Source organism: Cyclopterus lumpus, chromosome 16 (assembly GCF_009769545.1).
Source record: "Cyclopterus lumpus isolate fCycLum1 chromosome 16, fCycLum1.pri, whole genome shotgun sequence".
NCBI classification, from domain to species: domain Eukaryota; kingdom Metazoa; phylum Chordata; class Actinopteri; order Perciformes; family Cyclopteridae; genus Cyclopterus; species Cyclopterus lumpus.
Window position 1 is genome coordinate 5162856 of NC_046981.1, and position 27750 is coordinate 5190605.

A 27750-nucleotide genomic window follows, 5' to 3' on the forward strand; every position below is an offset into this window, starting at 1 on the left:
CAATGTTTGGGAGTGTGTGTGTGTGTGATGAATTAGTGTTTTTACCGCACTGGATGTACTGTAAATTAGGTTATACAGACAATTTAGAATACAGCTTTATGTCATGACGCAAAGCACTGGAATGAAATAATAATAATAAATCCAAACACACATCTCTTAAATCTCCTCACCTCATAGCCCTCAAAGCTAGCGTGTCCCATGGTGGGCGTCGGGGCTCCGGGTAGTTCTGGGGCCCTCCTCTTCTTGGTCTCAGCCTTGGGAGACATCCTGGGGAAGTTCATGACAGACTGAGACTGGCCTAAGGTGCTGGGCCGATCTTCTACGCCGGGGATCCCTGACGCAGTGGACAGGCCCTGTGGGTGATGTCAAAATAAAGAGGGTGAGGGAAGTCTGACAAATATGGATGCACGTGTACACATGAACAAAGAAAAAAGAAAGATACAAAAAAACATGCGTACATGCGTACATTACGCATGCGATCAACATTTCTGAAGGAGTCATCCATTCTTCAGTCACAACAATTATTGCTACATTCAATTGAAAAAAATTGAAAAAGTGCAACCGCATTTCTAAGAAGGTGGCTGCTTCTGACCAACGCATTGGAACAAAAAAATAAAAAGTGATCAAAGGGAGTCCAAAGTGCTACTGAAGATCTGAATCACCCCGCGGCTCAGCTTGGTACAGAGCCGTGGCACAACGGGGGAACCAAACCATGACTCACACCCCCATGATCTAAGAAAAGGGCCGTGTTTAAAAGCAGATTAATTGATGCGTTCAGACAATGCCTGGATACGGCAGAAAAAGGAAAAACAAAAAAAAGGAACATGAAGTTCAGGTCATTAGAATTAATTGGACCAAAGGTTAGAACATCTTACGGTGGGGAGGGATGGGAAAAGAACAGAAAAGAAGGCACGCGTTCCCATTGGAGACATTTCACATGTGTTTATATTATTTAGATTGTTCCAGCATGCAGAATAATGTTCGAGTGTAGTGTTGTCTTGCACTCAACTTAAAGATATGGAGCGCTCGTACTATTGAACAAGTAGACCACAATCACCAGGATTATGATTGACCATATAAATCTCACCCTCTAACCGTTAATGACAATGCAAAATAACAACAAAATATCCAAACACTATGGCCCTTGTGTGAACTCTGTAACAATTGCCTCTAAATCAATTGGCTTAAATAATACATTTAAGCACATTAACACACTACACAGCTTAAGCTTCCAGCAGAACAAGAACATGGCAATATAAAAATGTAAAATATAAGTATTTCCTGTCAGTTTCTCCCTATGCTTGTGTGACTGACAGAGGTAAGGAGCAGGTGAGGTAGATGACAGACGGGGGCCGACATCACATCAATCCTTCACGTCCTTTCACATCTCTCTTTTTTTTGGGGTTCTTTCTATTTGGAATCCTACCAAAAAAAAGAGGCGCTTGCTTTCACCCTTTCCAAAATATAATGTTCAAAGCAAAAAATTCACATGAACTCTGTCTGACTTTTTCACCTGCTCTCTTCTACTCCTTCCCTCTGGTAAACAATCTGAAATATGTCAAAACAGGGAGAGAGGAAAAGGGAGCTGTAACAAACATACTGCAGCATTTGGGGGGGAGGGGGACCCAAACTCACAGTGTCCTCCTTATAATTACAAAGTGCATATTTCCAAATGAGCGTATTGAACTTCTGCAGAACTCCTTCAGGAGGGACATGACTTTATACGGTATATCTGGGAGTGCTTTTTAGCGCTTATATGACTGATCCTTCTACAAACCACACATGCAAATATAGAATCTCTGGCGCTCTTTACAAATATCAGAATCCCTCCCTACTAATAGCAGAGTTAATCTAACTTCCACAGAGAGAGGCTCTCCTCTAGAGTCAATTAATGACAACTCACAGTTGTTCTGTATATTAAGAAGACTTACAGGCTGAGCTAAATACATTGAAGAAGACAAAATAAAAAAAGTTGGTACGCTTAATAGTTTAAAAAAAATTGTTTTACTCATACGCCTAAAAGGCCAAATCCTTCAAACTTATATAAATAATAAATTCATATAGAAGGACACATTTCCCCTCCCATGAGATTGCTTCAGAATCAGCACTTCTCCATACCATGATGCTCTCTAAACATGTTAGTGTTTTAAGACCGCACACACACACACGCACGCACACACACGCACGCACACACACACACACACACACACACACAGTTTAGCCCCTAATGAACAATTAGAGATAAGTGGGTGGGCTTTTAGTGCTAATGTAGCAAAGGTAAGGTAATCTGATGCCTTTAGGCTGATAACACTGTGGCTATATATGTGTGTGTGTGTTTGTGTGTGTGTGTGTGTGTGTGTGCTTATGTGCATAAATGCACGTGTGTGGTCTGAAAACAGTCCCTGGCTGAGAATCTATCACATCGGAGAGAAAAGGCCCAGCTGCCTTAAAGCCCAGTGGCTGAGAAATAGCAATATGAATACATATAAATTAGCTCCCACTTTCTTTATACATTTCAGTTTTTTTGTTTAAATAAATTTCACATCGAAGCAACCCCCCCCCCCCCCCCCCCCCCCGTCTTCCTTTATTGTTAATTCTTTCAAAAGGAAAAAGGAAAAAGAAGTATCCGGTGTAGACATTAAAAAGAGGACGAGGAAGAAGAGAGGATAGAGAAGAGAGCCAGAGTGAGCCGGTCAGTGTTTTTCCAGCTAATGTAATCAAACACCATATTGATCTGAGGTGAACCACAGATGGCCGCTGCTGACCTGAAGTCCATGGCTTCAAAATCAAATTAAGGCGATTAAGTTCCAGATCTAACAAACAGGTGGAGAGCTGCTTGACGCAGCGTATGAATGTACGTCTGGTTTAACGCGGATGTAAACGCCACACACACACACACACACGCACACACACACACACACACACACACACACACACACTGGAGAGGTCAGAGGGAGATTATACTTTGGTTGGAATTTGATTGTGAATCTCGTCAAAGCTGGTCAGCACCAGTCATATGGGCCGCTGTGGACATGCATCCTTATTGGTCCTTGAGCAGAGTGTACACGACCTCATACATATCACTACCTAACACCCTTTTATTATTCAGTACTTATTTGGAGGAAAGAAAAGTAAGTTGGAGCTAGAATTGCAGGCGATACTCCTCTTTGGACCCGAGAGGTGCGAACAAACTGCTGACTAATCTTCTGGAGACGGTTGCTGCCCTCTGGAGGACATCAGTGCACATAACCCCAACTCAATAAACATTGCACAGGAGCAACAATTCTGCAGGCCTACGTTCAGTAAAGATTGCTTTGAGCTGAAAGAAATAGTTCAAGCTGGCATAGTTCCCATAAATGTGGCTATTGTGACATACTGAGAGATGAGGGGTCGCAGAAGAAGACGAGGTCTCGCCACCTGCAGCTTCCGAAATAAACTATATATTTATAACAATTGTCCTACCATATCAACTGATGCGATAGATAGTTTTACCATTTTTTTACAAGATAACTAGAGACTATGTCGCTATGGGAACACATCCTGCTGCGATGCCAAAGCAGGCCAGGAGCGCAGAGTGGTTGCAATGGCCCATCCCCACTTCCCATCCCCTTACGTCTCTCCGAACCCCTTGATCAGACCACACTCATCTTCAAACTCGGCATTCATTTGGATCTCGTCAACACACAACGTTTTGTGACTGTATTCAATGACACAATCTGTCCACGGGAAGACGGACAGAAATAGAAACGCATGTTAAAGTACTGAAAACCGCTTCTGTGGGAGTTCCTGCTACACCAGTCGGTGTCTCCAGCCCCACATCCTGCCATGCTTACCCACACACCGACTCACAAGGTCAAAACAATACCAGCAGCACGGCTGGTAATAACAAGGTGATGTGTATAAATTACTTAATGATAACAACAACAAAAAAGGACATTCAAACTGCAGTCAAGAAATCGGATTTCTCAACAGTTCCATAAGCTTTTAGTGTTTCATCACAATCTACCATGACGTTGAAGGCTTTTATATTAATACCTTGTGAAAGTATCAGCAGGAACACCATGTGATAAAACACAACACTACTGACCTGCACTAGTAGGTGCTACCTTGTGTAGTTTGTCCAATTTATGTTGCAAGTGCAACTAAAGTGTCGTAATCCAACCCTGTGTCAATGTGCGTGGTTTGACCTTGTACTGTTTGTATTTCAATGTACAGGTGTTCTTGTTATTCTGTCCACGGTATATGATTGTAATGCGTCAGAGACCAATAAAAAACACTTTGATTTCACTTATCCCCCCTGGAGGCTGTCAGATGTGTCAGTAGTACTTACATTGGATGGAGTGTCTGTGATTTGGATAACTTTGTCATCACAGTCATCCATGTCCACGGATGTTGTGTCTGTCTGCAAAACGGAAGGCACAGCTTACATGCGGCATTCAAGTGTTCAGCAATGCAGTGAGCCGGCCTGCGCTATCAATCTGAGCAACTAGGAATGGCATGCAACACTCAAGGTTAGTTTGTTAATTATTACACAACCACATATCTGTCACGAGACTTGTGCAAATGAGTTGCGCCCAACTTAGTGGACAGTTATGGAGGACATTAGAAGTGCTGTTAATTCTACGAGTCGTGCTTGACAGTAACACATAATTACACTGCTAAAAGTGACATTCTTAAAAGAGGGAGAGGAATACTAAAACAAACAAAAAAAAGTCGTACCTTGGTTTTCCTCCTGCTGAATTGGAAGATTCCCAAGAGGCCTTTCTTCTCTACTCTGTCCAAACTGGTAGTACTGGAGCGGATGGAGTCTAGGAAAAGAAATAGAGGAGGAGGAGGAGGAGCAGGAGGAGGAGGAGGACATGATAGTGTAAGTATCTCATAAAAGCAAAGCAAATAAGTCAGGTTCAGTCTTAGAAAACGTTTGTGAGGAATTTAGTAGAAAGGAGTGCCAAATGATCACAGCATGCGGAGGTTAATTAGGGTGTGGGCTCCATACTGCATTCTCTCAGCAGAGGGCGCTATCGCTCTATTCTTCTCAAAGACCGCCCTGTCTAACCTTCACAGTCCACAAAGCGGTAACTAAGAATGTGAGATGATAACGCTGTTGACTTGAGGGCCGGGACGGAAGATAAACTTAACAATTAAAACAATCACAGAGTTATACTACTGGGCAAACTTAACATAAATCATTTCAAATTGACCGGCATAGACGATGTTACACAATGACAATGAACCAAAAATGATTTCTGTCATACGGGTGGCTAACAAGCAAACAAGCATGTATAACGTTGTCAAAGAAGCAGGGTTAATAAGCAAACAGCGGTCTGTTGGGTTAAACAGCTACATGGCTGGAGCCAGCAACACTAAGACAGACAAGACTTATCATGACTAATACCTGAGTAGTTAAGAGCTGGAGCAGAAGCCCTTTGAGGCCGGAGAACTGGAAAACATAACAAGCTTTAAAAACACATGAATTTATTGGATAAATGACACGGCTGGTAGAGTTTCACCAGCATTGGAACAAATCATGACACAAAAAACGTGTATATTTTCCACGATAAACCAGGTTCCATATCCTTAATAATAGGGAATGGTTGACTCTCAATGTTGTTGCTTGGCTCCGTCATGACCATAAGCCACAAGCTTAACAGTATCTGGAAATATCAGTGTGTGTGGACTGTTACCATGGCAATGGACCATAATATCCGATCTTAGACCATAATTCAACTTACTATTAGATAAAGAATAGAATATTCTAACTATTGTACCCCAAGGGACACATTACATTTACCAAGGTTCAATTAGATGAAAATATTAAAAAAACAAGCTTATATTTTTGTGTACCTGCTGCTGGTAAAATCAATATTGACTCTGACTGCCGACAATCATGTCAACAGACACTTGCTTGCTAGTCATGACGTACAGCAGACTACATGGTGATTCTCGTTCTGTGGCTCATTGAATTGGAAACCATTGAAAAAGCTGCTACTGGCTGGGATTGCGAGACATCCATAGTTTGTTCTGCTTACTGTTGGAGGCAAAAGCAAGTCCTTTATTCTCATGACCACATGTTACACTGTGCAATCTGGTTCAAGGTGGCGAAGGCAAGTAAACACTGCTGAAACTAAACTTTACTCCCGAGCTTTCCTTCTGTGCTCATCCATGAAAAGGTCAGAGGGCACCGTGCTCTGTAGATGGGAGGGTTTCAGGCTCGGCGGCCACACCCTCGCTCTCCACAGTCCAGTGTGCAAAACTGTGTCGAGGCCTTGCCACATGGAGGGCTGTCCTGAATCAGTTGGGAGGGAGTGGAGGTGGATTGCGCAATGTAAAACGAGTTAAAACCTTACTAATTTCAATCAATATATATCTTTTGCTTGTAAATGCATTTGTACGTTTTTACAAAGATATCGTGATTCCCTAATAGCATATGCTAGAACATCACAGCTGGACAAGCCAAGGCACCTATCAGTATCCATGATGAGGTCTTTTATCTGCTTTAATTAGCTTTCGGTTATTAGCAAAAATCAAGAGGGGGTCTATTAAAAATACAAAAACATAATTATGTAAATAATAAACATCTCATTTGAAAATAATTTTTAAATTTTTTTTTATTTAAAGTGGCAATAAAGAGGTTTTTTGCTTTAACTTATCATTACAAAGTAAATATTGATTGCACAATGTAATAGCTAGTGAATAATAAAAAAAAACACCAGTGCTTAGATTGGTTCCCTGGAAACCTCGCTTCCACTTTGCAGTTCTGTCTGCCGCCGAGTTCGAGCTGCTCGGGAAATGAAGGCTCGATTTACGGTGCGTTGAGCATCGCTCAAACAAAAACAGCAAACGGAGAGCACTTTTGTTTTCCCCGAGTTACCAAAGAGTATCAGTGTAAGTCCTTGGAAGTTACTATCCCCAGTAGAGTGTATGGCCCGTGGTGGAAAACAACCCTAGTAACTGTGGGAAAACAAATGCAACTCTTGTGTTGTTGGTTGTTGCTAAGTTCTGAGGAAAAAGGGACACATTCTGGTTGTCCCTTTTCCCTCAGAACTTAGACAGAAGACATACAAAGACAGAAGGTCAAGGTTTACCTAGACTCTGATTGTGCACGTAGAGCTCCTTGATCCCCAGCTCCGTTAAAGATTTGTCCAGCGGCAACTCGTGGCGACTGATGCTGTCCTTCAGGAGCAGCACATGCGCAGGCTCAAACTCGCACTTGTCACACACGACTGGCACCAGAGCCTGTAGTGGCACAAACGGGTTGACCCGTACCACTGCCTTCTGGCTGCCGTGGTAGTTCACCATCAAACGCACTGTCTTCTGATGTAGAGAGGGGAGAATGGTGGAAGCATTAATGGGCGAACAGACGGGATGAGATAAAGGAGCACAGCACCGGGATTTCCTCTCCTTGCATTGAACAGCATCATAACAGGATAAAAAGATAAGCAACGTGAAGGTCCTCCGTTGGCTACATCTCTACCTCAGGCAAAAGGGGAAATAGGTCGGCCTTGATGGAAGAAATAAGGCAAAAAGAATCAAAAGCTCAATGACGGACCGAGTAGAGATCCGATTCATTTAGCATCGTAATGACAACCATCGTAATACCAACAGATGAATTTTGAACACGATAACCAAAGAGCAGACAGAGCATTACAGAGTAAGAACAAAAACATGTAAAACATGTGGAAAGGAGAGAAGCGGAGATAGAGGAAGACATCCAAACACGCAAAGACACGTCAACAATGAGTAACCTAAGGTTAGACTTTGGTTGCGGACAGAGAAAAAGGACCATTTAATAGACCAAAGATGATGATGTCTGTGTGCATGTGTGTGTGTGTGTGTGTGTGTATTTAGGTAGTAAAACTTAAGACATGACATAGAGTTCTATTATGGAGACAGAAGTGGCGCTCTGTGCAACGGTCTTCATCACTAAGTGTATAAAAAACACACTCTAGTCAAGTGCCTGAAATATTAAAAAAATGTCTCTTCTTGAGCAGGCTTCTGCCAAAAGGTAGTAACGTCCCCAGTAGAATAGTAAGACGTAGTACACGGGTCCTCCGTTTATCTTACAGTTGAGTGAAGTGTTTTTTTTACTATGGGGAGTGTGTGTAGTTCTGTTCTTTAAGTGTGTGGTCCACTAACAGAGGCAGGCGATGACATACAGTCATGTATCTATATGCACCTTGATGGAGGTATAGTAACACTTCATCACAATCAAATAGAATCATGGCAATGCATCAACCTTGTATTGTATGGTTTTGAAATGTCTTTTTTTTACGTTTATGTCCACCCCGTTTATATGAATGAGGGTAAATTGTATATTGCAATCCCCTCTAAATGTCACGTTAAGACTGCATTCATCGGTGTAGACAGATAAAACAGAGAAGAGGGATTACGGAGAGCAGTCAGTCTGAAAACAGTGTCAGTCTCTGGCCTGAGGCCTGGCGGGGTCAAAGGGAGAGAGAGCAGCCAGTGAGCCCTGAGAAGAGCAGAGAAATAATGCATGGTAACTAAAGGTAAGTCACTCATCAAATATTCAAACTGTAGGAGGAGAGCAGAGAAAAAAGGGAGAGACAAAGAGACTAATGCTCGGGAGAAATAAGTTCAGATAGGCAAGTGAGTTGGAAAGAAAACGATGACAACGAGACCGGTGATGAAGACGAAAAAAAAGGCACACTTAGACTGAAGAACCAGTGCGTAAGAACTGACTCCAATGTCATGCGAAGCCAGTTGATCCCAATAGGCTTCCTACCTTAGCATGGGCCCTTACAGGTTTCACTGGCCTTGCCTTCTGCCAGCCGTCAGAGGTAAAAGGTAGAGAGAGGAGGGAGGAACTTTACATTGGGCAACGGGGTGAGGAGCTGTGCAGACTGCATTGTCACATTAAGAGCTTTTTCTTACTTGCCATTCTAGACGACATTAATCCAAACCACCAAAACAAAAACATGGATTGTTTAAGAGTGTATTTTTTATTCATTGTTATTATGTAAACTATTCTTATTTAATTTGCTGTAATTTGTTACCGTATCAGATGTCACTGTCTCAAAGCCCACAGGAATCCATGCCAAGCCAAACTAAACCTAATTCCAACAGGTTTTATATCTGTATAAAATCCTAAATATGAAAAAGCACAGGGCAAAAAAAGAAAGTACACATAACGCCATCAGGCTCCGCGGTAACTCACCTCTGGCACTTTGGGCGCCGGTCTGCGCACCACTCTCTCCTCCCAGACTTTCTCCTTGATGAGGACACAGGCCACGTCGAGGGAGCCCAGCAGAGCGTTGGGCTTGAACCCCAAAGAGTGGCCCTCGGGCGACAGCAGCTCCAGGGTGTGCAGTGCTGGATTCAGATGGTGGCGGCTACACAACTCGACCAGCAGGTCCATCAGCGCCTTACTGAGGGAGGGAGGGAGGGAGGGCGAGACAGAAAGTGAAAGAGAGGAGGGGGGTTTGGAAGAAAGAACCACAGGAGGAGATGGGAAGGAGGGAGAATAAAAGGGAGGCTTACAAAGACTAACTTAGTTTGAGCTCTGCTAAAGGGAATAGTAATCCCTTCATATGTATGTATAAAAGACACTCAGAACTAATGCACTGAGAAAGAATTGGTAATTAATAGACAAAATACAAAAATATACGATATTAAACACTGAGCTGTTTAAACAGACCTACTGTAGATTGAATGGCCAAAGCGCGGATTTTGACATGACGATTCCTCCTGTATGAATATTTCTTGATCATGTTGGGACTAATGCGACTTGAAAATGTACCTAACCATTATGAAAACCCATAAAATCCAGTCCCTATGATAACAATAGAACAAACAGCCAAAAAAAACACAAGAGAAGCTCTTGCTCGTTGCTTTGTGTGCCTGTTTGTGTGTCCGGTGCAGCTGATGAGGAGGCCTGCAGTACGACCTGTCAATCCTCAGAGAAAGAAACCAGGAGGACAGTCTCCAAGGTTTTCTGGGAACGGCCGGATCCGATGACAGAACCGAGAGAGCTACCACTACAAAGGACGCCATTGACAATCACTAAAACGACAATCCGCTATCAACAGACCCAGTGTCCTGTGTTACTGAGTGCTCTTTAAGATGATTTTGAAGATTGTGTGTTCATCAAAAACAAAGTCGCAACACAATCACTATCCAAAGGGAACGGTCATGTGCGGTATTAAATATGTTACAGTTAACCTGTCGCCTAGCATTGTTCCTTCTTACTGAACTCGAGTTTAACTGTAGTCTGCATCATTTGATTTTCCAATCACGGTAAGAGAAAGACCGAATAAATAATAATAATTCTCTGCATCTTGAAGTTGTTATTGCTGTTTGGGAGAACTGTATAGCATAAAAATACAACATTAGTGTACTTATATAATGAGATCTGCAGTAGTATCAGTTATCTATGACACATGTGTATTTATGAACCCTTTGCCATATTTTACGACCACATGAACTACCACAGCATCAGGCTTAGATTTTGTTACGCAGCCTGTTCCTTTCCCCAAAATGATCTAAAATAAAGTTGCAATACTAACCACAACCTTTAGAAATGGTTTTAACAGGCAGTTGGAAAAGTGCCACATGTTGAAGTAAAGAAAGTTCCCTTCAATAATAATAAAACTATACTAAATACTTACTTCTAGTCAGAGGTAGCACATTGGCATCTACTAGCCTAAAGGTTGCCTATGGTTATCAAAAGAGCATCGTGTTGTTCTGTACTAAGGAGGCATGCCTGATTTTCTGCCCCAAATGAGAGAACCTCATTAGGGACAGAGGGCATTAACAGGACGGCCTTCATTCGGCAACTCTCTGGGACAATGCTTGTGCTGGGACTGGGAATAGGACCCCTTGTCAAGGCCCCATTGGCACAGCAACAAACACAGACCTAGACCAGACAAACGAGTCCCACGCTGTTTGTCTGGTCAGCATACAGGGGTGATACCACGAGGTTCAATGTGTCCTTGCGTGCCCCTCTCTGCCCCTCTCACCTGCCGTCCTCGGTGACCGAAGTCCGGTTTCCCTGTGGTAGTGTTAGCTGTAAATCCACAGTGGGCCTCTGCATGTTCTCCTTGGCGTCCATGCCTGAAGTCCTTCCCCCATCAGGTACAGCGTTTCTAAAGATGTTGCGTGGGGCGGGTAGAGGGGCCTGAGGCGGAGGTGGGGCACGTGGCTTCATTCTCTTCCTGGGACATGACAATGGCAGAGATACACAGAGGGCAATGTTATGCACTTCTGGGTGTTTGTAGTAGTTTCCTAGCTTTCCATGTGGGACTTTAGTACAAGAAAAGGGTATTCATTTCACATGTCGTACATCAATTAAGTCAACAATCAATTGTTTCTTTAGCAAAACACCTTTATTCATCTGATCCAATTGTTACCACATTCGGAGTCACTTTTATTCATTCTTGTTATTAAAACAAATGAAATGACGTAGATCTTTTTTTTTTTTTTGTTCTCGAGTCCGGTCTCAGTTGCACAGCACAGCAGCTTAAGGAACGCAACCCACCGCCGCCTCCTCGGGGAGCAGCCTGAATACCAACGACTGTGTTCTGTCTCTCTGTTTTTCCGCTTGCTCCACAACATCTCTCTTCACTACGATTACTAAACGCTCCACAGATATGCTGAGCTGATGCTTTTTTGGTTGTCAAGATGACCCGCCCCTGAGCAGCTGCTTATTCAATCTGGTCCTAGCAAATAATTGATTAATTCATAATAACATCCTCTATATTCACACTCCTAAGCACTCTTCAGAAAACACTGTACAGTCATGTACTGTCTGCTTTCAAAAAGCTTTTAGTTTAACACAAACAACATCCTTTTATCGAATCTTATTCCATATCTGTGCAGATTATTTAAAGAAATACTCGACAAGTAATACTCAAATGTGGACATTAGGTTGACTGTCGTTGACTGACACCATCCGATAACATTTTAATCTATCTGTTGTGGTTATACAATAGTTATATCCTACGTATGTGATTAGCTCAGATGCACACAATGATTTATTAGCTCCACGAAAACAATAAAACAATAAAAAGCGCAAACCACATTCACACCACAACTCCTGCTGATGGAGAGGGGGCAGATGTCAATGACATGCTGCTATCCGCCCATTTGACCTCGGCTCGACATCAACTGTACTTCGCCTGACAGACACAGCTGATTAGACATGAATTCGAGCACTTCTTTCTGCAAACGATGACAAAGTGCTTTTCTATAGCACGCATTTCAGCACGCTGTCTGTCTGTGACCACAGCACAAATATTAGCCCGAGATAACAACAACAAAAAACATCCCACTCACGTCAAAAAACAATCCTTGTGTTGATTAAGTGTTCCAGAAAGTGTTGTATATATATATATATATATATATATATATATATATATATATATATACATATATATATATATGTGTGTGTGTCAGGCTGTTTAGAAACCCAGCTCAAAGGAAGAGGCGCACTCTCAGAGATGATGGTGTGTCTCAGATCCAGTGGTGTATTAATCCAGTGTCCTTCATGGTTGCTCCTGCCCAGTTTAAAAGGCGAGGAGAGCGCAGTGAATGAAGAATGCATGTGACATAGCACAGTGAGCGGACTCTAACCTGGACAAAGTTAACCATTGACAGCCGAGTCAACCCATAGTGTCATTGACTCATTATGCAATGTAGAAAGGTTTTTTTAAGCGGACGCATCACAGGGGTGTCGGACCTTGCCGCGTGGTTTGACAGCGCGGATCATCATCTGGTCACGAGTGTAAACACAGTGCGGATCATTTCTAATCGCGAAAACTGCAAGGTGCTCTGACTAAAAGGGCATTTTAAAACCAACAGAGAAGGAAATGAGCAGCTTAGAGACCTGTAAATGTGTGGGAAATGTTTGTATTTTTCTGCTCAGTCTTTAAAAGTAAACAGAACCGGGGCTCTGTGAAAACTGAGAACTGGGCCCCGGCCAAGCTTAACACAGTCAGCTAGTATCCTACTCTCCCTTTAGCCTGCGGTGAGTCTCACCATAGCATTTCCCTCTTTCTCTCTCTCTCTCTCGCTCTCTTTCTCTCTCGCAAGCACAAAGACTCCTTTAGGAAAAGCCTCGTCTCCCACAGAGTAAGGATGAGCGAGCGTAAACGGAGAGAGAAAGAGTGAGGGAGCAAAGGAGAAGCAGGGAACGAAGGCAGGAAACCCTGCTCCGGCACAGGGGGGCAGTAAGTGTTGAGCTGCAACAGGGACTGAGTTACAAATGAGCTCTCTCTCTCTCACACACACACACACACACACACACACACGGTTGCTAATGGGCCTCTCAGAACCACTCAGTTATTTTCACTTGACTAAACACCATTAACAAGGATATATTTCTTTCACTGTCCTCTTTTAACTCTTTTTAGAAGTGTTTATGGCACTGAAATTAACAAAAAGATGCTGAGTTCATCTCAAACTGCCAAAGGTGCAGTAGACTCACGTGGTCTAAAATCATCCAGGACAACATGTGAGCAGCTATAAAACAAAGTGAACAGAGAGCACCTACTGTATATGGACTGAGGAGGCAGGTCACCTGGATACATAATATGAAATTGATTTATGATCTAGCAGTGACACATGCTTGATTCATGACATCTATGTAATTCTTAATAGCATAAACTACAGCTAGATCCTACAAATAAAATACAGTGTAAAATTATTGAAATCCGATATACGGCGTAAAACAAGATGAATAATCTGACTAGGTGTTTGTTGATCTTTTGCTTCTTGTCAACATGGCATAAATCAATTATACCGTACCTCTGTAGGTAGACCTGTACGCAGCCAAACAGTCATCCTATGTTGCTGTCTGTCTGATTGCCTCTTTAACAGATTAGTCTGAGTGTCTGCATGTCTGTGTGTGTGTGTGTGTGTGTGTGTGTGTGTGTGTGTGTGTGTTTATGTAAGTGCATTTACAGTAAGTGCATGTACGTGAGGCTACCTCCTTCCTGACCCAAATACAACCACGCTCTCTCCTTATGAAGTCACCTGGGATGAATCAAGCCTGGATGTGAGAGAAGGACAGTGTTGGTGCAAAAGTACAGATCAGTGTGAAAATAGGACAAAAATGAAAACTACACACATTTAAAAAACTGCCCCCACCGAGATGGAAAACGTATCAGATGGTTGCAGAGCGTATGCAAAAAAAAGGAAATGCCCCTCAAATTACAGGTTCGGCACTGCAAACACAATGCAAATCCGTGAACGTCACACACGGATTACTATTGTTAGTTGACAAGTTAAATTACATAACAGTGCTCAGACACACTGGAGACTAGCTTCACCATTTTGCTGGGGGGGGGGGGGGGGGGGAGGCGAAAGACTGTCAGTGACTGTATTTATTCCAGCCATAGAAATAATGGAAAATATTAGTTTATGCTCAGAACTGTGCTCGGTCAGCATCACCCCCCCACCACAACATGTTCCATTTAAAAGGGGTCTGCTTCTTTGTTGAAAAATATATTCTGCTATGTCCACTTGTCTACTAATATTCTCTTGAGCCTTAAAACTAATGCTCTAGATTACATTTAATTAGTATGAGTTTATGATATGTCATTAACTCCAGCAAGGAAAAGCCCAAATGGTAAAACGGTGAGTAAGTCTGTTACTGAGACCTACAATGCAATGGTACAAAGTGCTAGACAGAGGCAGACAGACAGACTGGGCCACTCTAAACAACAACGTCTTGCTGTGGAAGCGAGGAAATCATACTCTGAATTAAGGCAGCAGACAGAGCCACACTCGTGAAGTCAGAAAGTCAGCCACACGTGTCCCAAGTCAGAGACATGGACATCCAGTCAGTGTGTCTCTTCAGTGCGAGACAATAGGATCACTACAACAAAGAGCCACTATCCTCTAATAAAGACAACCAACTGGGAATAAAGTAGATTGGCCGAAAAACACAACACCGACTGACCTACATACCCCGTGACACACTTTTTTGCATTCTGAGAATATAAACAATGGACGAACCCAAATCTCTGTGACGTGGAATAAAGGATTGATGTAAAAAAAAAAAAAAATGCATACAGCCTTTGAGTAATATACATATTTCTATTGTACTGACAAGTAAAAAAAGACCAAAGGCTGGCCGTTTTCAACGCACACAAACAGAGGCCACATTGTTACCTGACCTTTTCTTAAAGCAAGGAGGAGGTCGGCGTTAGAGATCTGTTCGGTCAGGTCAAACAGATCTCCAGCTAAGTAGTCAGAGCAGATTAAATACCTAAAACATTGTAGTTGGCCTTGTGGAAGTTTACTGATTATCTAGAATAAGATATTATTCTGTTTTTTGAAGCACAATAATGTTTAAGTAGCTCTACATATCAATCTATCATTTCCTATAAATGGCTTTAAAGACGGTTTGAGAAGGAAAAGGCGTCAGTAGCTCAGTTGGTAGAGGAGGTTGGCTATCAATAGCAAGGTTGGTGGTTGGATGGCAGTAAACGTTGATCCCTGACCTCAGTCCCTGAGCTCGACCCATCCTTGAGTAAGCCATTGAACCTAAAAGTTAAATAATAGCAATGTCAAAGTATAGCATTCGGCAGCTCGGGAGAGTAAAACGTATTCAAAACAACACTGCAAAATAAATTTGACTTGCTCTACTTGTAAATTGTAAAAAAAAAGAAAAAGAAGATCATACCTTAAAAAAAACATAGAATATGAATTTGGAGACACATCAGTAGAAACATCAACAAAGTAAGCACACTTTATACTTGAGTGCCACTTCAAGACCGCACCCAACCCTTGAGTTTCCGATTGGACACAGTGTGAATGATACACATCCCGGACCCAGAGTCCCCTGACACTCACAGTCCTGCTGCCTTGCCAGCATACCCCTCTAGTGTCACGGTGTGCCCATGGCAACCTATATTTATACTACTTGACTGCGTAAGAGTGCAGACCGCAGTTTAGTAGCAGCTGTCGATTTTGGGGGAAATGCACACAAGTGATCCAGAGAAAAGAGAAGCAGAAATGAGAAGGGACAAAAAGCAAGGGAGATACAGAAAGAGAGAACAAGCTGCTTTGAGTGTTGTGTACTGTATTGGTCGTATTGGAGACATATGAGCCCAGTAAAGCATTTGTGTACAGTTGCTATGGCACTCAACTTCCTAATTCAGCAGATGCCTTGTTGCTCATATTACCAGCCATGTGGATACAAACATTTTTTTTAAAACACCCCACGGCAATGCAGAGGGAAGTGGCTCGATGGCGATGATACTCTGACCCTCTTTATTCACACTACAGAGGTGGTTCAACGCGACCTTGCCACATGGGCAAGACACTTAACCTCCAAAATTGCTCAAGCAAGTACAGGTCCATTTACCATTAGTAAACACAAATGGTTTTACAATAACTAAACAAACAATCCTCTAAAATCAATAAAGCTCCTATATTTATACCGGTCAACAACAGTTTGTCCTAACGCCTCATTCTACATACCAAAAGACCCCGAATCAAAATACCAATGCAATGTGGCAACCCCTGGTACTGAAGGGTGAAGTGGGAGTGACCAGAACTCAGTAAAGCTTATATCCCTGTTCAAAACAACTGGACGGGAGGTGCATTTTCTTTTTTAATTATAAAAGTAATGCATACTTAAGGGCGTGGCCGCTTTGAGTTACAGACGGGTGCCTTTTCAAAAAGCTATTTTTGTATATTCATGTTTCAATTAAATACTTACTCTCATTCAAGGTTGGTTTTTTTGGTGCAAAATGAGCAAAACTGTATAATTGTATCAAGTGAAATTGACACATTTGTTAATTGCTGTGAACTGACAGAAAGTGATCTTCATATACAGTAAGTTCCCCCAAAGTATTTCACATGAGATTTTCAGAGAAATTGTGGTTACAAGTGCTCGTTATTGTCAATTTAGAAGACGTCATTGTGTATCACAGTATTTTGTCGTGATATGATTACACTGAAAGACAATACATGGCTACTGCCATGTTTATACTCTGGTCCCAGCATTTAAAATAATAATAGTCCCCGTTTAACCTGATTATAAAGCGAAGACTATTAATACAACCAGGTCAGAGCAAAGCACAATCTGCTCAAGCCAGTAACAGTAACATAATAACCCTGGGGAGATAATAAAATAAAAAAAGACAACGCCACACCTCGGGTGCCTAATGAATTGTTACTCTTTGGGATCAATTAGGTTGCTTACACTCCTTACAGTTATTCGAGGGGTTTACGTTAATGAATTACAATGACCTCGGATTAGGTCATCGACCGGTGATCCAGGAGTGTCTGTTTCACACCTACTTAAAGGAGAGAAATCCACTTACTGTAACATCATCCTGCCCTCCTCTCGTGACACATGTGGTCAACGTGTCCTCTTGTGACCACTGACACATATTCCGAGGCAACAATAATTCTCCATAAATAGGAGCAGGAAGCCAGAAAGCTTCTCTGTCTCAACAACTGCAAGAAAAAAAGCATCTTTCCTTTGGAGACCTTACTTGACTAGTAATCACATTCCTGTTGACCTTTGCCAACAAGTATTCCCATTCTTTCTTTAGCATGTCAGTTGTTTCAAGACTCTCTACACTTAATTAATTTCAGCCCATATTTATCAGTTGAGCTCCTTGACCTTTGATCCTCTGACTTTTCAAATCAAATCAGCGTCAATGTCAAAGCCAGATCCCGGCGTCCTGGTGCTTTCCTTATTGATGCATGTACTCTAATCACACACGGGGAGATAAATAAATCAAACGGTAGAGTCGCGTTATGTATTTTTACATTGTACGTATTTGTTTTTGTAGGCGCAAACGCGATATGAGATGTCAAGCAGACATCAAGCTTGTGGATGGCCCACAGCTGAGGAGGAACAGAGGGGAAAGGGAAGGAGCGATAATGACGGTTGGTGAGAGGGAGGGATGAGAGAATCTCAGGTGGCACGAAGCCCCACGTGGCAACAAGAAAGGGAATAGAAAAAGGACAGATGGGCGGAGTCCAACATCAGAGAAGAAAAGGAAGGAGAGGTGGAATGTAGAGGCAGAACAGCAGGAAATAATAATTAGTCTGTTCCCTATTCCCTAAGCTGCATGTTCAATTAGAGAGAGCTCTTGCGAGGGAAACAAGAAGAGAAACGCTTGTGTTACAGATCTGCAGCTTTAAAGCTCCCTTTGATGATGAAGAAAAATACAAATCAGTTTAAAAGCTACACAGTAAAACCATTTAAAGTATCTCTAATGAGGTCCTAACTAATGAATACAGTTTTTGCAACTACAATTTATATATTTGTGTGCATGTCATAAGATCGCTCGCTTACCATACCAGCAAGTAATGGGGAAGATATTTTTAGCCACAACACTTTTAGACAGCCGTGCCACACCTGTTGCTGCATACTGACAAGGTGGCAGCGTTTGCACTGCGTTTCCTCTCTAATCGAGACGGCGGCGCTGTTAGAGGGTTACACAACCATCACAGCCTGTGCAGTAGAAAGTGCACTCCTCCACCTCAGCCTTATCGGGCGATACTGCCTCTGTGGCGCGTCAGCTGGCGTTAGAGGAGTCTGTCCAGTCTGCGAACGGACACACACACACACACGCACACACACACACTCTGACAAACCCCACATACCACAATGACTAACATATGACTGCGGGCTTCCAGAAATAAATCTCTGAGCGGCCCATAACAGCTGCCGAACAGTACGACGGATACACTGTACAACAGATACTTGAGAGCGATACACAAGCAGGCCTACTTTGTTGTTAAGGGTGGTCTGCCAATGTTTTCTTTCACCAAGGACAGCGGTTGGCAGACAGCAAAAAAAAAAAAAGGTGAGACACCGGAGTGCGGGCCTAAGGAGAACAACAATCTATAAAGACAGCCAGTCTCGATGCCTCAAATGTTTCCGATGTATCACGGCATGGCTTTCATGGAGTGAATGCGTTCAAAGCCGGGCCGCTTTGATTTGTGCACAGACGAAAGGAGCCCTTATGTAATCCTCCTGTGCCTGTCCCTATAACGAACTCCTACTTAGAGCATTAACCACACTAGACTGTGCCGTGAGTGTTAATTACATACACACACACAGACGGCCTGTTCTTATTGCATGGGAATAAGGGTGGCACCTTTCGGCAGTTAATTAAAGAGAAGTGAACTACTTAATCTTGTGTGTTCGGAGGAATAAATCATACATGGGGCGATCGAAAGCTTCGCCAATCAGTCCCGTGCTATATTTCTGCCACACACCGAATCAACCTTCTATCCGCACAGAACAAGCTTGTGGAAACATTGCATCCACACCCTCTCTATGTATAACAAGGATGCTCGATATAGCAGATATTACCAGATACATACTGTACCGCGTAGCCTCAAATACTCTCTCTCTCTCTCTCTCTCTCGCCTATCTCAGTTTTCACAGGAGTATAATTTACCCGATCCTAAAAATAACCCTATATACATCCAGATGTGACCACATCACCACTAAAACACGTCCCTCTTTTCCAAAAGCAAATACAGTACAGCCTTCATGTGAGAGAGAAGAAAGAGAAAGAAAATAAAAGATGGAGCTCCCTTCGTCAGCAGGGCTGAGCTCGAGGCCGACCACATTGACCACAATCTTCTAGTCGACATGCTTGTTGTGGGTGGGGAGCTTGTGCACCCTGCATCCGTCTCGAAAATCTCCCCGTCGTCCGAGACCACGGCAGGAAGAGAAACAGCACCAAGGGATTACGTTATCTGACAAACACATCGTCTCTCTCTCTCTCTGAGAGTGTATGAAGAAACGCCGCGGATCGACAGACACACATGGCATTCAAACGCCGTGCGGAGGGGGAAGACTGACATTTCAGTCCAGTGGGCACAGCTTCAAATGAGTGTGCGTTTACACCGCGGTGAGCAGCTGGTGTGGATGCGCGGTGCTCATGAGTGCGCGCCAGCAAACAGGGCAGTTGGTGGACAGTAATTATCTCTGGGTGTGTGCTAAGCGGAGGACAGTTATTTTGTAATCCCATACTGTATTTATCTGTGAAATCTGCCAGCTTTGTCATGTGGGTAAGTTTTAAAACTGAATAGAAACCGAAGGGATGCTAACACAAACACAAAGACGCATTTCACATCAAATGTGCGACCTCCCAACGGTCGAGGCAGCACACAATCAGGATGTAGAGAGCGCCGAGGCTTTTTAAATGATCTATTCCTTGCACTTCATGGGGCCCTTTGAGGAAGCCTTGCTTGGTGACGGGTGGCAACAAATGTGTTTGTCTACACCAGGAGGTTAGTGGTTGAGCATCACTGGGGGCTGAGCCATGTGACCAAAGTGAACTCGCACTAAACACGAGGTTCAGACGTCACTCGTGGTCGCGTCTCCAGAAAAAGACGAACAGGAAAAAAGAAAAAAAGGTCTGTTTCGTGAAATACTTATTTAGAGTGAATTTAGAGTTTATTCGAGCAGTTCCCTCTTAATTCTCCCGTTGTTTATATCGGTTGCTTCCTTATTGCTCTTGTGGGACTGGATAATAAAATGTAGAGCGTTTAACAAAACCACATTAATCAGAGGCTTCTGGACTTGATGCTCGCTCAACACACAAACAAGCATTTAGGCAGACAGGCGCATCATCACCAGATCCAGACATAGTAGAAGACGATGGAGTATGCTGCAGACTTTAAGGGAGAGGAATAGAACTGCTACTGTAGTGACCATACACGATGCTCCAACTCACACCAAAGGACCAAACATGTACTCAGGTTCAAGTCAAAGGGGTTTCATATCTTGATGACATTAATTGGGAGGCAAGCTGCCAGACTATGGGCCAGATTTGGGATGATTTTATGATCTCAATGCACACTGAGCAATATACTCTTTTAGTCTCTGGGAAATGAGGAAGTCGCCTTTTGTTTTCCATGCTTCATGACAGGCGTATAAAGCTCAGCGCTAAGGCTTATTTCAGGCTTCCTTTTCACCACTCCTGAAGTACGCACTCAGGCTTTCCAAACACTGACACACACACACACACACACACACACACACACATCTTAAACAGAGTGTGTGTGTGTGTGTGTGTGGTGTTTGTGAGCATAAGACATGTTCATTTAGTGTTTATGAGCTGAGTTTCATTAGGACAGGGCTATACAGTAAAGTAGCTACTCCCCGTGTGATGACGAAAGAGAGATCACGACACAAAGGGTGTTGTCATGGTAATTTATATGGACAGAAATGTCAAACACCGACCGGATAAAAGAGGCATTTGGGGTCCACTGCCAGCCGACTCTGTGACCAGTCTACTTTGTTATTTGGCCAAAAAGCTCTCGAATGTCTGAAATCACAGTGTTTAGGAGTATCTGGTTAAAGATGACCTTTACTTGAAAGATCAGAGGCGAAACAGACCGAACCTTAATCGAACTTATCGACACTCTTACTGCTTCACACCCTGCTCCTGTTGCCAGTGAAGAACACCCTTGTTTTACGGTCTATCAGGTGCCGTTTAGCCTTCAACCACACACCTACTGTGGGACGGAGGAGTTTAAAGCGTCCCGAGGAGATGATGCATGATGGTTAAGGAGGTGTGAGTCCTCTAACACGACAGCAGGACAGACAGAAAGCCCATCTTTAAACAATAATTACAAGGCGGACTTACTAATGTATGAAGTCAGCACCTTAGTACACAGCTATTATCGGAGGTAGCATACAATTATGCTGATGCAGGGTCATACTTGGTCAGTGAGCGACTCACAAAAGGCATCACAACTCTAGCTGGAAATTTGTTACAGATTAGTTAATTGCAATAACAAATTCTTCTTTTTTTTTAAACGAGGACATGAAAGGCTATAGTGCAAAATGTTGTCTCATAGCCTTCTATCAATAAGAAATCATGAAAAGAAAACATTGTACTTGTCTGTATCACAATGACATCTGAAAGGCCAAGAGACCTCCACAAATGAGTAGCAACCTAATTTATGCACACTGTTGTTGTTGTTATTTGTTGTTGTCATCAAGCTGTGTTTCTCATATATAATCCCAACAGCACGTTGTAAAAAAAAAGAAGATGAATAAATATCACGTGGGCCGAAACAAAACGACACAATTAAAAACCACATTGTGGACAGCACGGGCGTTGCTGCTTTTGTTGTTGTTGTTGTTGTTGTTGTTGTTGTTGTTGTCGTTGTTGTCCCGCAAGCAAATAAAAGGCCACGCCATGGCTTCTCTTCTCCAGAGCGGCTCGCGCTGGTTGTCTGATCTAGAACAGTCTACGTGTTGTCAGACCGGGCCGCCTTTCAAGTGTCGGTCATGGCGCGCCTGCTCAATGGAGGCCGAGTGGACTCATTCCTCTCGCGGCTTAATTAAACTGACATTACTGTTATCAAGACAACGCGTAATGGTTACTTGTAAAACAAAAAAAAATATATATATATATATATATATAATTTTAAAAAAACACGAGAAACTTGGTATTGAGAACACCTGTAATAGTGATAAATGATGCTTCTGCACATCGTTTATCACACGCGTAATTCAGAAGGAGACAAATGTAGCGTTTTATTTGCGCACATCTTTTTAGAGGCCACTCCTCTCGAGGTTAAATAAGATTAATTATCGAGAAAGTTCGTTCATAAGTTGTGTAAACTGTCAGAGGGAGAATATAAACGTCATGTTTTATATATATATATATATATATTTTAAGGACTTACCCTGAAGGCGGTTTCGAGGACTCGGTCATTGCAGTGATTACGGTCCAACTCGAGCTGGGCTCCGGAGATCTGTCGCTCCTTAGACCCGTCGGACATCCATCAACCTGCGAGTTAGCACAGCGAACCGAGATTTATTTGCTGCAAAAAACAAATACTGCGACTTTTTTTTTTTAATGTTAACAAAAAAAAACTACTTTGTCTTTTCTGTCACAGGTCCAAAACAAAGTGACAGTGCGCCCGAAGTGACAGTCCAATGGGACCCGGAGCACAAAGACCGCAAAGGGACCGCTGACTTGTGCGCGAGAACCGATAAATGGGACACGTTCAGTGTTTTTAGGGCCAACTCACTGTCGTCAGAAGGCTCCTACGGACTCGGGGTTAGTTGTCAAATCCACTTGATATAATCTTCGTGGTCCCTCCGGCTGACTTTCCCCTCGAGCAGTCAAGACAACCGAATTACCGAGTTACACTTCCGGTCAGTTTCAAAATAAGAGTTCATGAAAGGTAACTAGTAACTTTTTTTTCCTCCTGTTTTTACCTCTTGTATATGAGAAGCGCCCGTATAAAAATGAAAACAGTTCTATTTGACAACTGAAAGTATTTTATCTGCACTCTTCGCTTTTAACATAATAAATGAATGATTATTTTTGATGGAATGATTTTATTTGCCTTTTTGCAATTGTATGCAGCTGTAAAGCACTTTGAATTGCCTTGTGTACGAATTGTGCTCTATAAATAAACTTGCCTTCCCTTGCCTATACTGTACGTATGAGTACAACATTATTAAAAGGTGCACCGATAGGGTGCGAATTACATCTGTGAGACGAAATATTCTACCTAATCCATTTATTTTACATAACGTCATCCGTGTATACACAACATGCAACGAGACAGTGCCACGGGACTTCCTGTATGTTGCTTGCTGCGTCTGTCTAACTTAGTGCAGCTCTCTCCAGAGCGCCTTCGTCAGCATATCGCACGTCAATCATCCTCATTGGGAATTCACTGAGCGGCAGCTGGAGAGCGACGGGCCGGAGTAGAGATCACACACGGTCCACGACGAAGACACACACACACACACACACACACACACACACACAATGAAAGTCAATGACATTAGGCTTCAGAGAAAATATAGCGGTACGCCTCTGAGTTAAAATAGTTTGCAGTCGTCATTGCTAGACTTATCATAAAGGCAGTAGTAGTAACATCGACGTTGTTGCACGTTAATGCCTATGCGACCTAACGTGCAATAACGTCGATGTTACTATTTCTGCAGATACGGGACAACAACAAGTTTTGAGTCGCAATTTAGCTTCCACACATAATGTCTCATTACGTTTCCATGATGAGAATTCAAATTATTTCTCCCAGCATGCTTTGTGCTCCCTGCACAACTGCGGTATGATTCTTCACCACAAGGGGTCGCTCATAGACCACTCTCCCCATTTTTCTATGCTGCAAATCCATCTGATCTGGTGCTTCACACAGGGTCCGTTAAAGAACAGTCAGGGCTGGAAAAGCATTACTTTAACAATAAGAATAAGAAGAATATGAATATAAAAAAAGAATGTCTTCATAACAACAGCAACTGTGCAATATGTAGCCTAAAAAATGGCTATAATGGCTAACTATAATCAGTTGGTAACCACATGCTTTGTTCTGATGTGCCAGTATTTTGTGGTTGGACTACATATCGAGCATGTGTTGTGATCTGTAGGCTCCTGATAAGGATCTTGAAGTCACTGTTAAAAGACGCACAGGAAATAACAGCTGAACTTCTCTTTCTGTGCCAGTCATTAATACAAACAGATAGTTGGTTCTTACATATTCATACATTTGAGGACATCGGGTCCATAAAGATCCATACAGAGCAATAAAGAGCCCTGGCGAGCATCCACCGACGACACCTGACAGGACAAGACGAGACATCACTGAGATACCATCATGTCAGGTGAATGTACGTTGACAACTCTACACGTTTTACATGATGTAGCCAATATGTGGATCATTGTAATGTTATTGTATTTGAAGAAATATTTGTGTGCGATCAATTTTAATGCCTGAGCCTTAATACACTGCTGTCAGTTTTATGTCAATTTTACACTGTAATGCAGTACGCTTCATTTATTTGCGTTTACATTGAGAGATGCATTGCAGATATAAAAAGGTGGCGTAAAAGACTGGAGGAAATTCTGCTAATTTATTTGGGGACTTCAATGAGATCTCCTGCGACCCATCTGTGGGTCCCGACCCAGTCTTTGACTGCTTTATACTAAATGTATTTGTCAAATACATATAGCCTTCAAACATTAATCAAATAAGGCAGACAAAATAACAGTTCAAAGGAAATAGGTCTAAAATAATGATATATATGGAATACATGTATGATGATGGAAAGTAAGCAAGTTGATTGTTAATAGGTACATAGAACCTTATATGAGGAACTTAGCATGGTATTGGGTTTTAATAGTTGTCTCTATCTTTTGTAAATACATAGTTTGTAAATTGCCTATTTAGACCAGCAGGGGGCATAATAACGTTTGGTTTTGTTTGAAGATAGATTTGGTTTATTTTAATTTTATTCATTTGGTTTCATATCCATCTTATGATATTCATCATGAGATTTCTGCCTTCACACCCACACAGGGGAGGAGGGATCTTTGTTTGTGGTGCTCACAGCATTGAAAAAAAAAATCGATATCAGCTTTCATTTGAACTACTTTAAACAGAACAACAACAAAATAGTCCCAATGAAAATGGTTGAGATGATGTAGTTACAGTTCCATCCATATACAGCCAGTTTACATGCAAACTGGCATGTGTTAATTGAGGCTGTGTATTATATCCTTATATGCGGGGATTCAATCTAAAATAAGGTTAGATGTTGTAAATTATATATATATATATATATATATATATATATATATATATATATATATATATTCTTACATCGTTGTCTGCAGATGGAGAAAATGTCACCACACCTGATTATGGACCCTATGATGGCAGTCCTTGCAGCATCACCGATCTGAAGGATTTCAACCGGGTCTTTCTGCCCACTATCTATAGTTTGGTGTTCGTCCTCGGCATCATAGGTACGTGTGTGTGCGTTTGTGACACCGACTCAGTGAGCGAGGCCATTTCTCCACATAATAAACCCTTTTGCACAATAATCTGGAATATTAAACCACGTCTTCCTCCCTCTCCCCCAAAAGGCAACGGTTTAGTGGTTGCCGTCCTGGTGAAGCACCGCAACCGGACCAACTTTACAGACATCTGCCTCTTCAACCTGGCCGTCTCCGACCTGGTCTTCATCCTCACGTTGCCCTTCTACTTCCACTACTCCGTGGTCGGCCAGTGGCTTTTGGGAGACTTCATGTGCCGCTTCGCCTCTGGCTGCCACTCCACCGGCTTCTTCGGCAGCGTCTTCTTCATGGTCGCCATGACGCTGGACCGCTACGTGGTCATCATGCACGCCCACAAGGTGGCCCACTATCGCACCCTGAGGGCGGGCGTCGCGGTGAGCGCGTGTGTCTGGACGCTGAGCGCGTGCGTCTCTCTGCCCTCCGTTCTCTTCACCAGGGTGACGAATGACTCTTACGGGGTGCACTGTTACTTCGAGCCGGAGAACGACGCCTGGAAGCTCTACAACATCTACTCCACGAACACATTGGGTCTCGCCATTCCCTTGTTGGTGATGATAGTTTGCTACTCCAGGATCATCCCCATCCTGCTGAACATGAGGAGCGCAAAGAAGCACCGCGCCGTCAAGCTGATCATCTCCATAGTGATCGCCTTTTTCCTATTCTGGGCCCCATATAACATCTCCCTTCTCTTGGAGCATCTGATGGCCCCAATAAGCGATTGCGCCACGGACGCACGCTTATTTATGTCGATAACAGTGACCGAGACCATCGCTTACACTCACTGCTGCCTGAACCCCATCATTTACGCCTTCGTGGGTCAAAAGTTCATGAGGCGAGCCTTGCAGCTGCTGAGAAATTGGGTGCCCGGGGTTCTCCTTTGCTCCGCCAGAGTGTCTTCGGATAGCTTTTCCAGGAAAAGCTCCACTATGTCAAGGTCCTCCAATACTACCTCCAATTTCATCATGTAGGAGGCGGAGGCCAGATTGTGTTACGTTTTTATGGACGTGGCGTGCAGAGTTGGCATGTTTTTTGATCTGGGTAATGTTGGTATCATTGGGGACCACATTGTCATCTTTCATGCTGCAAGATCTGTTTCGTCACTTCCATTATCGGCTTATGACAGCGCAAGTCATGAGCGCGGTCTAATCTTACAAAGCTGCATGCACGCATACATATTGTCTTGAGACTTCGTTTACCCTGGAATGTATTGTGTCATAAAAACATGTCGGATGTGTAGCGCCATCAAGTGTGATCTGATGAGTATCAGCATGTCTTTATGATCTCAGTAACCTCCTTTTCTTGCTGACCGTTTGACTGTAAATCTTGAGCCTTTTTGTTTGAAAACCACAAAGTTTGTTTTACGCGTGGCGGTTGTGTTTAAAACGTTCATGCATTATTTGATGCGCCTGGAAGAGGAACATTCACGTCTGTATGGAATTAAACAATAAATTGTTTTCCTTGTGGAATTTTTTCATCATCAAGCATTTTCCCTCAATGCCACAAAGTAGCTAACACAGGGTTATGTAGCACCTTTTCCCATCATTTTAATCTGTTAGTGTGGAACAAAGTTTAGCTCATCATACACCCCTGCAGCTTTTCTTAGTATTTTTTTTCCATATTATTTTCTGCCTCGCATTTATTTGCACTGTATATTAAAAATTTGAATTATTCATTGTGTTTATATTTGTCTCAGTTGTTTTACTTTCACATTCGAGGTTATTTGCACTAAATCATTTTCTTACATTTATTCACATATCTCTCAGCTCTTTTTGTTCATTTTATGTTTTTTTTTGTATAGTTTTGTGAGCCGATATATGTTAAATTGTGACTTATTTGGGGGTCACCAAATCCACAACACAACTTTTGTTCATTTATGATGAGTCATGCGCATACCTTGGGTTCTTACTGCACATTGTGGCTTTCATATTGGAAAGTACTTTTGCCCCTTACGGTT

General features: G+C 42.6%; 2 protein-coding genes across 5 annotated transcripts in view; one reads left to right on the plus strand and one right to left on the minus strand.

The window, feature by feature from the left end:
• Positions 1-27750, minus strand: part of cobl (cordon-bleu WH2 repeat protein) — a 51166-nt gene that overhangs the window by 22718 nt on the left and 698 nt on the right. Inside the window, exons 1-9 of one of the 2 annotated variants that reach the window (XM_034553350.1) lie at positions 22842-23007; positions 22648-22751; positions 10980-11174; positions 9179-9389; positions 7086-7314; positions 5396-5440; positions 4720-4808; positions 4331-4402; positions 171-353 (exon numbers count right to left, since the gene is read on the minus strand). In XM_034553350.1, the coding sequence (XP_034409241.1) occupies positions 171-353; positions 4331-4402; positions 4720-4808; positions 5396-5440; positions 7086-7314; positions 9179-9389; positions 10980-11174; positions 22648-22676 (1053 nt within the window). In that variant the 5' untranslated portion in view covers positions 22677-22751; positions 22842-23007. Of the gene's footprint in view, positions 1-170; positions 354-4330; positions 4403-4719; positions 4809-5395; positions 5441-7085; positions 7315-9178; positions 9390-10979; positions 11175-22647; positions 22752-22841; positions 23008-27750 lie in introns of those variants that run through there. The other variant, XM_034553349.1, reaches the window with a different exon arrangement.
• LOC117745200 (C-C chemokine receptor type 5) lies at positions 24395-27262 on the plus strand. 3 transcript variants are annotated; one of them, XM_034553351.1, is made up of 3 exons: positions 24395-24607; positions 25614-25745; positions 25866-27262. In XM_034553351.1, exons 1-3 carry the CDS (start codon positions 24595-24597, stop codon positions 26762-26764), a joined length of 1044 nt encoding a protein of 347 aa, XP_034409242.1. In that variant the 5' UTR covers positions 24395-24594; the 3' UTR covers positions 26765-27262. The 3 variants fall into 3 exon arrangements, with proteins under 3 accessions (XP_034409242.1, XP_034409243.1, XP_034409244.1); XM_034553352.1 differs by having other exon boundaries at positions 24395-24601; XM_034553353.1 differs by lacking the exon at positions 25614-25745 and having other exon boundaries at positions 24395-24601.